This window comes from Struthio camelus, chromosome 3 (assembly GCF_040807025.1).
Source record: "Struthio camelus isolate bStrCam1 chromosome 3, bStrCam1.hap1, whole genome shotgun sequence".
Taxonomy (NCBI): domain Eukaryota; kingdom Metazoa; phylum Chordata; class Aves; order Struthioniformes; family Struthionidae; genus Struthio; species Struthio camelus.
The window spans coordinates 77,546,112-77,558,584 of NC_090944.1; the positions used below are offsets into that span (position 1 = coordinate 77,546,112).

At 39.8% G+C, this 12,473-nt stretch overlaps 1 protein-coding gene across 5 annotated transcripts in view; it reads right to left on the minus strand.

Moving 5' to 3' along the window:
• Positions 1 to 12,473, minus strand: part of TULP4 (TUB like protein 4) — a 170,402-nt gene that overhangs the window by 12,488 nt on the left and 145,441 nt on the right. For all 5 annotated transcript variants that reach the window (XM_068938592.1, XM_068938593.1, XM_068938595.1 and 2 more), the window contains 4 exons: positions 12,014 to 12,158; positions 6,522 to 6,666; positions 5,180 to 5,273; positions 3,494 to 3,637 (listed from right to left, as the gene is read on the minus strand). In XM_068938592.1, coding sequence (XP_068794693.1) covers positions 3,494 to 3,637; positions 5,180 to 5,273; positions 6,522 to 6,666; positions 12,014 to 12,158 — 528 coding nt within the window. The remainder of the gene's footprint in view (positions 1 to 3,493; positions 3,638 to 5,179; positions 5,274 to 6,521; positions 6,667 to 12,013; positions 12,159 to 12,473) is intronic.

Below are 12,473 nucleotides of genomic sequence, written 5' to 3' on the forward strand. Positions count from 1 at the left end.
ACCTGATGGGTCTAAATTTTCTTTCGTTCATTGTCCAATTTTAACCATCTATACCAAAACTCTCGCTCAAATCAATGAAAGTTTGGCTGAATCAGTACTCACATTAGTTTTCAGGTAAGTTTTTTTAAAGAGGAAATAAATCAATAAACTATAACATCTACTCAGAGACCTGTGGCTGCTGCCAACTCATCTTTGTTCCTAATCCTAGGACCACCCATGTGGCTTCCTGACTTTCTCTAAGGCTGCCAGTACATGGGCACAAAGGAGCCCAAGCTGCCCTGCTAGCCCAGGCTGACTCTGTTTGGAGCCAGTCTGCTGTCACTGCACCATGCTGGATGGAGCTTCAGGAGGAGGACGAAACGACACGCTATGAGCTAGCCCTGATCTGACTGCAACTACAAGTTTTGACTTAGATGTGTGATGACTACTATCATCAAAGAAATAAAGGTGGATGGAAAAAAAAAGGAAGTAGAAGAGGTACATTATAGGCACTGTACAATTATTTAGTAAAATGTTCCCTAACTCAATGAACTTAAAAAAAAAAAAAAAAAAAGGAGAATAAAGACAACAGCTGGGAAAAGGGAAATATTATTGCCCCTTGAGCACAATGGGTGACAAAGCACTAACAAAAAATTAAAATAAAATAGCAAGAGAGAGCAATATGAGGGAATGAAAGACAGAGAAGACCTGCAAGTTCTTGAAAGAAGGTTTGCAAGAAAATGATGTGAGGAAACAGATGGGAGGCAAGAAAGATTCAAGAGGTGGGTACTGCAGTCAGCACAACTACACCATTAATGTCTGGACAGTATGCAATCAGAAAAGTGAAAAGACGATGAATATGTGAAAAGTTGCCATGTATGGAGGTGAAGAAGGGATAGTGAGGCAAGAAGCAATTCTGATCATTTTAAACAGAAAGCATGGGACTTGCTCCAATTCCTTTTGCACACAGTGGCAACCCTGATTCCCATGAGGACTATCACCGAGAAGCTCGAGCGCAATAGGGAAATGTGGACACCTAAATGAAGTACAGCTGCAGAAGTTAAGATAAGAACAAACATAAGGGAAGAGAATGAATACTGTATACATAAAAGAAAACCCAAGAATCTTGCCAGTTCTTTATTGGCTTTTCTAAATAAAGAACATGGAAAATAATCAGCAAGCTATTCTGTCAGGTTTCTGACAGGAAAATAGACTACAGTCATATCCAGGATTACTTAAGTGGACAAATTCTGTGGAGAGTTGTGATTTGCTAGACCAGGCAAGAGATCCACTAGTCAGGACTCCTCTGGCCACAGGCCAATTCCTAATTAATTCCTAATTAAAATTCTAGTCATCTACCCATGCCCCATAATTGCATTTTTGATTGCATTAGGCTTTTATCAACATTGGTCCCCACAGCAGAAGGTGGTAGGTATGTAGGTGTTTGTGAATAGGCTGGCAAATTTTCATGGTAGGTCTGCTCATTCTGTTAGAAGAAGGTCGACAGGTAAACTTAACTGACTCTAAGGCAGTGTGATTGTGTGCCTGGTTTGCCATGCATTCATCCTGATGCCTTCAGGTTAGCAAGCTATACTCCAGAGCTTGGGATGTAATTGTTAACTTGGCTTGAACAACCTAAAATGTTGTTGTCATGGGTATTGAGCGTCTATCCAAATAAAAAATTTAATTTGTTGTGGTGTTGCTTAATATCACAAAGTGTTTAAATCTAATGTTTCTTCATAGTCCTCCAATGATTTTTTAATTGATTTGTTTGCATAATTTGCAAGTTAAATCAATTCACTTGCCTTGCCAAATCATTACTGACTACATTGAAAAGCACGTGTCCCAAGAGTACCTCACTATTAAAAGCTCCACTGCCCAAAAGCAGCTTTCTACCATGTCTTTTCTCTCTCAGGTAATCATGACTTACATTGCAATATAATTTCCCCATCAGTATATGGTACAGTCTTTCAGAAAGGATATCCCTGGAAGTTTTTTTTGAAAAATCGAAGTAATCTTTATTTGCTACATCAGAAATGAGTTTTCAGAAGAAGCTTGAAAGAAAAAAGTAGATGTGAAGAGGAAGACTGTCATGGAGGACAAGGTATTTTGATTCTTTTATTAGCTTTCTCAAAGTGCTGAAACAAAACTCTCTAAAAATTTTCCCTATACTTATGTAGTGCTCACCAACCTGTAATTCACAGTACCTTTCCAGCTCTTCTAATAATATAAAAGGAATTGGTATTGCAGATCCAATTCAATTTTTAAGAGAGATACAAGAATATTATATTAACCTTTCTTTTTCTATTATATTTTTCTATTATTTTCTCAGAGCTGGGATCAGGTTTCACATTGGGAAATGCTGAGTGCTTCCTATGCATAGGATATACGATTATCAATTTCTCTGTTGTTTTATTCAGATCCTAATGGGAAGCACCACGTGGACGTAAAATAGGCAAGCTAAGCCCCAAATCACTGGACAACGGGCTTCGTTTTAGGCAGATAAGTAATTCTTTGGGAGTCCAAAGGGCTACTGTGATGCCTGGGTCATACACAAGCTTCAAAACCCTGGTCCAACACAATGGGAGTATTTCTCTTTATTTCAACAGCCACTAGCCCAAGCTTTTAATTGCTCTGCAGTTCTCAGACTTCTTCCTCCTTAGAGAGTCCTGGGTGCCCATGAAGGCCACTCCTGAAGTTCCAAACAGATGTGACCTAGCAGTAGGAATTCCTCACTGATGTGAAAATTCTGCAAATAGATTGATTTAACTTCTCAGCTATTATGTGCTTATTTTATTTTCATGATTTTTTTTTTTTTTTGGACTAGAGGAAATCCTAGGTACTGCTAGTCTTTTTGTCTGTTAAACACACATCACCTGCACCCAGCCTCCCTCTGCACTGCTTGAATCTTCTGTTACCTTACATCTCAGTGAAATGAGAAATTTCTTCCTGATCTTTTTTCTTTAAAGAACACTTAATTATTTTAGGCTCTCTGTAACATCTGGAACTGATAAAAATCCAAATGGGCATTTAACACTTCAGTGTTAAATCAGTGGCTGCGTTATACAGGAACCTTACCTGCCCTCCAACCAAAGCACCTGTCAAACACGCTGTACTTTGCTGCTCTCAGGTCACAAGTATGACCCTTATAGGCTTCCTATATATTATAAAACTATTCTGTTCTACTAAGATGCAGAATACAAAGCTTCACTCTACGAAGAATTCTTAATGAATTACATAGACTATTAACTTTCCAATGAACTTTACACTTAGTAGCAATATATGGATTATATTTTATATATATTTATTTATATTTTTCTCTCTCTCTTTCTCTCTCTATATATTTAAACATTATCCATAAAACATATTAGCCTTGTTCCAAGTCAGTTCTATAGGGCCTCCAGAGACTGAAGGATTTTGAGTTGTGTGCTTACCAGAGGGGGCTAGAGACACAAGTGATCTGTCCTCCAGCTAGCTTAGCCCATAATATGGTTGAGCTCCAGTTCCTCCTTACCTGGTAAATCATCTTCATCTTCACTGAAAACATTTGGATTAAAGACAGGCAAGTTAATGTAGTCCATTGAAATCTTCCTCACTTCTGGGAGATATATTGTCATCTGCCTGGGCTGAAGATGCAGCAAACTGGTTTTATATATTACTAGGGATGAAGAATAACGAGAAACAAAAGAAAAAATTGTTACCCAGAGAGAATCTAAAGCTAAGAAAGAATCAATTCCAAGCAGAGATGGGCTGTGATTATTTTCATATAATTTATTAATGAACAAATAAATGCATGTGTGGGCCATTCTTAAGCACATCATTATGTACTACTTTGCATGGACAGGATAAAAGAAATTGATTCCTTCAGTTATTCACCCTTAACTAGAAGCAGCATCTCTTCAGTCAAATAACCTGCAGAAATAACAAATTTCTTCATCTAATTTTTGTCTCTTTTTAGGGAAGGAAAAAAATTTTTCCATTCTGCTTTTAAAAATCCTATAGATTTATATCAGTCGGAAAGCTCTCAGAAAGGAAATCCACTGAGGGTTATTACATACAACAAATCCTCTGTTGGGTCAACAAATCCTTCCCTGGGACTCAAGCTGCTGGAAACTGGGAGAACATCTGAAGGAACTATCGTTCCACACTTGCTCTACACTTATATCTTTCCCTAGGTATCTGTCACCACTGCTGAGAGAATATTGAATTATGAGACCTCTAGTCTGACTGACTGGGGTCATTTTTACATTACTGTTTGACAATCACTGCAAATATGGATGTCAAAAAAATTTTTGATAGTTTTCTGGAGGAATGGTACTTTATACGGTACTAAATAAAGTGGCTGGAACAAACCTGAGAGTTTCCATAACAATTTAGTAAGTGGAAGGTGCCATTGCCCTATAATAGTGGCCCTGGTTGTCCCCTGGGGTGACAACATCCTGAGAGGACAGCTTTTGTCTGGAGGCTAAGCCAGAGAGGGTCCTCCTCTCAGCAGCTGGGACACCATCTCTTGTCAGAGGATAGTCAACACAGTCACAAAAAGTATCTAATTAACTCTGTATCCAGGGCTTCATTACGTAGTCCTGACTTAACTATATCACAAAACACAATCAAATTTTTTTTTTTCCAAAAAGCTCTTAAAACTCCTACACAAGAGACTAGACCACTGCTACTTTTAATGAAAGCCACTGTGTTACTGATGCTCCAGCAAGAGAACTATGTGATAATGCTATGCAATGACATAAGGAATCTTGAGCAGGATGCTGAAAGGGCTTTCTATAGCATTATTTTAGAATAATTAGTTAGCTGAATCGCTATAAAAATCAGACCTCTTAAATTATTTCTAACAATTACTGCAACTCAGAAACTGTAATTTATATATTCTTCTTGCAAAAATATTGTTTATTCTTTTGGTTTTTGTTCAAATAAACTGAAAGAATAAAGGTTTGGCTTGACTATTAATTAATCTTTTTATCATATCTAAGTCTTTTAACATTTTGTTGAGATCTCATTTTTGTATATAGAGATTTGAATCTCTTAATTACAGTGATTTAAAAAAAATCTAATTCCTACTGTCCACAGGAAATAACCACTTTGTTAAAGAAGCCTTTTGATCACTTAAAAAAAAAATCATATCATGTGAGTTTGCTATTTGTTAGCAAGAGCTTGACACGGAAAAAAATCAAAAGAGTAACTTTACCTGCACCAAGGTTAGTTGGTAGGAAAGCAGCCAAACCCACAATTTTAAATTTGGTTCCCCAGATGTTAGACGTGACCTGAGCAAGGTAGTTGTGCTGCAAAGAAAAAACAAGTTTGTTTTCGCCTAATAAAATCTGTATCAAGGTCTAATAAAAACGCTGCAGAGCAATCAAGCTATTGCGAGTGATAATACAATTTCAGTTCCTTTTATTTTATTTAGAAACAGCCTAACGTGTCTACGTATCAACTGTTACACCCTGTCATTAAGAAGTCTCGCTTTGATATCTGAACACCATCAGCAATGAGATGCACAACAACCACACAGACTGCTTAAAGCTGCCGAAGAACTGGAGAACATCAAAGCTGCCTCATGAGAACAGGACTGTTCAGATGCTTCCTCTTCCTGCACAACAACAGAATGCAGCTATTCGGTATTTCGGGAAGTAGTATTGCTTGCCATTTAGTTCTTTGGCACTTTATAAACAATAAATAAGATAGAAGTGAATGATTCACAGTGACAAACATATTTTTCCTGGAGCTTCCAAAGCAGTTTCCCAAACCACTGCATTTATGGGGTCAAATTATAGATCTGAAAGATTAAGTGATTTTCCCAAAAGCCAAGAGTCATGCTGTCAGCATCAGGAACAGAATCTAAGCTGCTGGTCTCCTGCCCCACTCAAAGGGCTTTTGGCCCTATCTACGGTTACTGCTACTTATGTACTGTACGTAAAGAGAAATGATGGAGACAGGGAGGGGAGAGGAGAGGAAACAGGAAAAAGGAAAGGAGTAAGAGAATGCAGTTCAGTACTAATGAAATGTTTGGCCCAGACAGTTCTACAGTGTGGTGAGTTTCATTTACCCAAAGATCATAACACAAAAAGCACAAAATGCTAATTGATTGCCTTTTCCAATTATGGCTGTTCCACGTAATTATGAAATAGAGAACATGGCCCCCTGACCCAGTGATTTCTTTGTCTCTGCAGACTCCTAGCAAAGCAGATAACTATGGTAGCATTATGATAGCTCTGAGGAACTGACTAAGGACCATTTCAAAAATGCTTTCCAACAGCGAAGAACATCAGCTAGAAAAGAATCTCTCTCACAAGGATTTTTTAAGAGAAGTCGGTGGGGCCAGGATTTATCAAACAATGACATCCAATATTCCACTGACGATTCGTAATACAAATGTTTAACTGAAAAACGGGATTCTATAGTTGTTTCATCTAATAGCTGTAAGTAAAAGACAATGTTTTATTGGTGATCACTGGATCTACACATCACAGCTTGCTTCCTCTGGAAGGAGATATATTTGGACTCAAGTCTGGTAACAGTGCACACTATACCTGAGTAATATCTTCTAAAGGAAACTCTCTTCGGGTTAGGCTTGGTGAACCAATAGAAGGTTTCCTTATTGGTAACCTCGGAGATCTTGATATCTCCTGTGCAGCTCGTGACATCTTTGGAGATTTGCGAGCTTCTATATTGATTCTGCATATAAAACAATAATTAGAATCATCAATTGGCATGTGAAAGTGCACAAAATTAATGCCTTTGAATATACAGATGGTAATAAAGAACTGGTTTGTTGTTCTCTAGATGACTAATGAAAACTATTTAGCTTACAGGATATAGAGCTGTGGGTCAAATTAAAGATGATGTATAAAGCCCAACACACTTGCAATAACTCCGATCACACCCTCTCAGATTCATTTAACAAAGCTTACAGCAGTTCTGCCAGATGCAATAAAGCCTCCACTAATCCATAAAGATGAGCAAGGCTGAATTATTTCAGCGACGCAGACTCTGAGCACAGCCTGTGGAAAGGGAAAGGTGACATCTCAGCTGGCAGATCTCAGCACTAGTAGGGCAAATCAAGGTTCCACAAACTTAGTCAAGTGCTCTCTCTCTAAGCCAGAAGTTTCTCCTACCACCAATTATATAAAGGGTGTTCAGAATATGAGATCAAGCAACTGAAAAAGCTCACTGGTGGAAAAATACAGCAAACAAAAGTTAAATTTCAAAAGTACATTTTATAAACCAAGGCAACCACATAGTTTTCTTTCTCTTGAGCCATTTCTGCTCTAGGCTCAGGAACTGATGATTCATTTGTCAAATACCTCAACTGAAACTCAGGTATCTCACACTGTCATATGAAGGGTTCCATTTCCTTTGCCTCATGCTGGGGCATCTCACAATATAAAGTCATTGGAAAAGCATCAGCTGCAATCAGAAGGTATCAAGGCCTTAATCCTGCAAGACGAAGCTAGCAGGCAGACAATGGTGCCTGTCAGAAGCATCACTGACATCAGTGAGGCTCTGTGCTGGTACAGAGCTCTGCCTATGCACATTAGGAACGTACCGAAAAGGTGACAGGAAAGCATTCAGAATAATAAATAGCTTAGAAGCATATTTTGCATATTGTTACAGAACCTCGTCAACCCAATATGTTTGGAAGATCTGCTTGTTAAAGCTTCACCCCAGCTGCAGCGCCACCTATGCCAGGATCAATAGCACAGACTTATGAAGGACTTTCCGAAAACACGCCTGAGGAGGCAAACATTTTGACTGGACCAGCAATCCTAAGCATTGAGGAGGTAAAAACATGGACTGTCTGGAGGAGAAAATACATCCATGATGGCAAGGGTTCACATGTGGCAGAGGCAGTTTTGGGAGAGTTTTTAGTATTTTTCCTTGAGACTGTGCTCAGGGAGAAGGGGTGCCCTATCGCGTCCTATTACCTTTTGCCTCAGAACCTTCCCTAAAGCCCACCTCAACACCACCAATCTCTCAGATCCTCCCAGAACCACACACTGGAGGAAACACTCCTCTAGAAGAACCCTACCTGCCCATACCACCTGTAGGCAGGAAGACTCACAAATGACGTGAGGGAACTCTGCCCAAAGGTTATACTAACAATTCAATCTTGGGACAAAATGAAAAATACATAAAATTGTTGGAATGGAGGATAACAATGACTTGATTCTAATCTCAGAAATTTCAGTCTCATTGGTTATAGGGTAATGAGCATTTGGGAACAGGTACAACCTGGGAAATAAATGAGTCTGCACAAAATTTGTATGAAAACACAGGCAGCCGCAGCTGTTTGAGGATCACGTTTTCTCCTGGAAGAATGAACCATCAGGGAACCACAGCAGCTGGAGGCAAGCTAAATTAAGAGGACTCACCATACTTATAGCTGGGGCATAATAGGAGCTGTAACTTGGAAGTGCCATGCTGACAACCCTTTTACAGGACATCATCATTGTTCATTATGGTTATCAATTGAATTAGGCACTGGTCAAAGTTACTTTGTACTGAGGAACTCCCCGGCATGGTGGAGGACTGAAATAAAGATTTCTGTGGTGCTATCAGCACATATAACTGCCTAATGGTAATTTTGTATTCAGCTCAGACCAGAGTTATGGTTCATTCGAGCACTGCACCCTAATTGTACTAACGCTACCCAGGTGGTTGAAAGAACCCTATGGTGGACATGGCCAGAATTGTTTAGGATTTTATCAAATTGCCCTCAGGGTTTAAAACACAAAATAAAAGATCTTATCAGCTCTCTGTGGAAGGCAGGCAATATAACTTTGGGAGCTTAGCACTTCAAAGATACTGCAGATATGTCTGCTCATACTAACCATCTCCAAGCAGCTGCAGGATTCCTTACCAAAAGAGGCAGAGCATCCAGCCAATTTTCCATAACTGCTATTATACTGACGGTTACTTTAGAAGCGGTTAAAATCACAATGGAATTTATGCGGTCTGCCTGCATAGCTTTAATCAACATTACTTAGGATGCTGCTTGTACATAAATACAATTAGCTCTTCATGGATATCCTTCTCATATGATACAGGATATCAAAGGATGTTTGTGGCCACTGTGTTTGTGGAGGCGTGGCTTACTGGAGGATATGAAATCAGAATGGGCTTTCAGAAACACTAGGGTTTATACCCTACTATTTGGGAAGTGAATAAAAGAGGTCTTTGCCAAATCCAGGGCAAGGCACAGGAACTAACACACAGCTACTACAACCAGTACTAGGAGGTGAATGTGAAGGGAACTGGGTAGTACATCAGAGGTATGGGATGTTGCCATCACAAATGGCAGACACCAGAGCTTTCATGTACCTGACCCACTTGTAACAGGGTGTGGCTTGGTCTCCGACCACTAGCATGTTGGGAGGAAAATGCTACCCTCCTATGGGACAAATGGGACTAGCCCACAAGCACACCTAATTTTACCACTTACACTCATACATGCAGAGTAATTGCTCCAACTGTTCTGACTCTTGGTAACCCAGGAAAATCTAACTACAGGAACTGATTTACTAACAGACTGGAGCATCGAAGTGTCCTACCCCAACATGCAGAACTGGGACAAAATTTAACAGCAGCTATGGAATATCAACCACAAGGCAAGAGAAAGGATACTCCTCACTCCCCAAGCCAAGGCTTCCGAGAGCTGTTAAGAACGTGTAGCCACCATCCCTGAAGACTGCAAAGTGACTTTGGTTGTTCCATTAGAAAACAAACACCACACCATATCACCTGGACTGTCAGTTACGAACATAACTATCATTACTTTTGGTTTACTATGCTTAACGTATTTAGGATGTTTGCACTGACTAAGAAACAACAGAAATAGAAAACTCAGCAAAAACTTACATACTTAGACCTGTAAGCCCCTAAGAAGTGCATCCCAGTAAGACTAGATCTTGGAGTGCAGTCCTCCTAGGAGGTAGAATAGAAAATGCTAGAATAGACTGAAAAAATACTGTGCAAGGAGAGAAGACCACACCATCCTCTCTGGCTTTCGTATTAAGTGGGAGAATATTAGGTTATCTGATTAAAGGCTAATCATATTAAACACAAAGACCAGAGAAGCAATGCCAGAGGAAGGACCCTAACAACCTAATCAGTGAAAACAGAGCACTTGGCTATTCCTAAGACTGCCAAAGGAGGATAAATAGACCACTGTCTCTAGTGCAAAACCCACCAAGATGAGTCAGCTAAAGAAACTCTCTCCCCTGATTACTTTGCAAGCTAAAGGAGGCTATTGCCTAAAGGTGTGTAGGACTTACTATAGGATGCAGGGGAAAGAGAATTCTGGAATTTTGTAATACTTCTTAAGTGGTGTTTTATGGAGACTGTGGGAATGTGCAGAACTGGGATGTTTAAGGGACAATCAAAGGTGGAGAAAGGGAGGGAAAATAGAGGGAATGGGATATAAGGGCTAGTGAGTATGCTGGTCTGGCTTGATCAACACAGCCTATCCCACCTTTGTATCAAATTCTATTCATAACCAATTTCTGTGTGGGTATACTTTCTATGTATGCTAGCAAATTTCAAGTTGACCTAGCTGGTACGTTTGATGAGAAGTCTGAGCGCCAGCAGCTGGAGTGAGACCATGAGCCTGAAGGGGCCAGCCTGTAGGTCTGAGTGCAGGCAACCAGAGACCTCTAGCCTGGAGACGGGAGCCAGCTACTGGACAGCTTGACTGTTTAAGATCAGCTGCTGGAGAGATCCATATGGTGTGCATGTTCATAGTCTACTAGCAAACTTCAATCCTGATGAGCCAGAGAGAGGGTACAGGATTGGGCCATCTGTATTGTTCATGTTTATGGAGTGCTGCTTGTGTTTGTGTGGGTGTCAGTAAAGACACTGCTCTCTGTCTGTATTGATGTGTGTGGCAAACTGTGTGTGTGTTGCATTTCGTGCATGAACCTGTTGGGAATAGTTCCTTAGCCTTGCTCCTGGATGGACCTAGAAACGGGAACTGCAGCAGCTGCATCTAGCAGACTGGGATGGAAGCAGCTCTCTGGTCTCGGTGTACACCAAAGACTGCTCTAGCAGACTAGGGAGGAGAAATCTCACAAATTCTGAAATCCACCTGATCTGGCAGCCTCTAGCAGATCAGACTCCTGAAGTCAAAATTAAAAAAAAAAAAAGAGGAAACAGCTCACTCTTGCATAGCTATGCTTATATACTGCATGACCTTATACACAATAAAACCAAAAAAAAAGCACTTCCTCTCTAAATGATACTTCACTTCAGTTAATGCAATCCTGTCTGTACAGCACCAAGAACACTGAAAACCTGAATCACAAGGCTGGGGCCAAGAGGTACTAATGGTCTACAAACAACAAATCAGCATGTAATGCTCAATTTGATATTCTACTTATCATTTCCTCCTCTGCATCACTCAACAAAGCATGTATGGACACTACTATTGAATTGAATTGGCCAGATCTTAAAATTTAAGTTGAAACATAGCACAATTATTTTGCTAATTTTACAAACAAACCAACTTAAAACCAAACTGCTTTAAATTTGACCTTTTCATTATAGATACAGTCTCCTGCCAAACAGATACTGATTTTTCTCACTTACACTTTCAGATCAAAAAAATTTGCATACTATTCCGTATGTAACTAGGAGAGGAAAAACAGCCGACCAAAGACTGAACTACAGAGTCTCATACAAATAACGTTACTTGGTTTTTGTGGACCATGCCCTTAATTTATTCTGGGCTGATGAGCTGCCATAAGAGATAGACCAAATCTGGGATTTTGCCCACAGTATTACTGCAACTAAATATGGAAGACGATTTTAAAGGCTACAGAAAGTCTCCAGTGCTGCTCCTCACAGGGAAAAAAGGCCAACCCTCTTGAAAATTTGCAGTTTGCCCAAGTAAATTACTGCCTATAAAAGTGTGCTTTTAATTTTATGAGGTGTCAAGACAGGGTTTAAAAAGAAAGAAAGAGGGAAAGAGGAAAAAGAAAGGAAGAAAATCTAGGGGAGAAAGAAGAAATCTCTAAGAAATGATTACCTGGGGAGTTTGGGTGATTTGCTAGCTCGGCTGATTTTAGGAGATTTCTTTGCTGCCCAGTCATCACTCAGTTCGATATCACTGGAGTCAGAGCAGTTGCAGCTGTCAATCACAGTGGAAATCAAGCTGTTTCCATAGATTTCATCTATCAAGACAGGCCCCAAAAAATATAAGTGCTGCTTCAGAAAACTGATCCAATTACAACTCTCAGTCATCAGAAGCATAAACTTGATCCACCTGATCTCCAGGCAGCAGCTGAGATAAAACTGTGCAGAGAAAATTAACTGTTCTTCACCCAGCCTAGTATAAACTCAAAATTTCCAATGGCCTGAACTCAAGTGAACAGCGTTCAGTGGGGTGAATAGCATTCAAGTGGCTTCAAAATTGAGACTAAGGAGTGTTTTCCGCTAATTAGCAATCTATTCCCCACCATTCAAAACATAAGAAGTTCCTTTTTGTA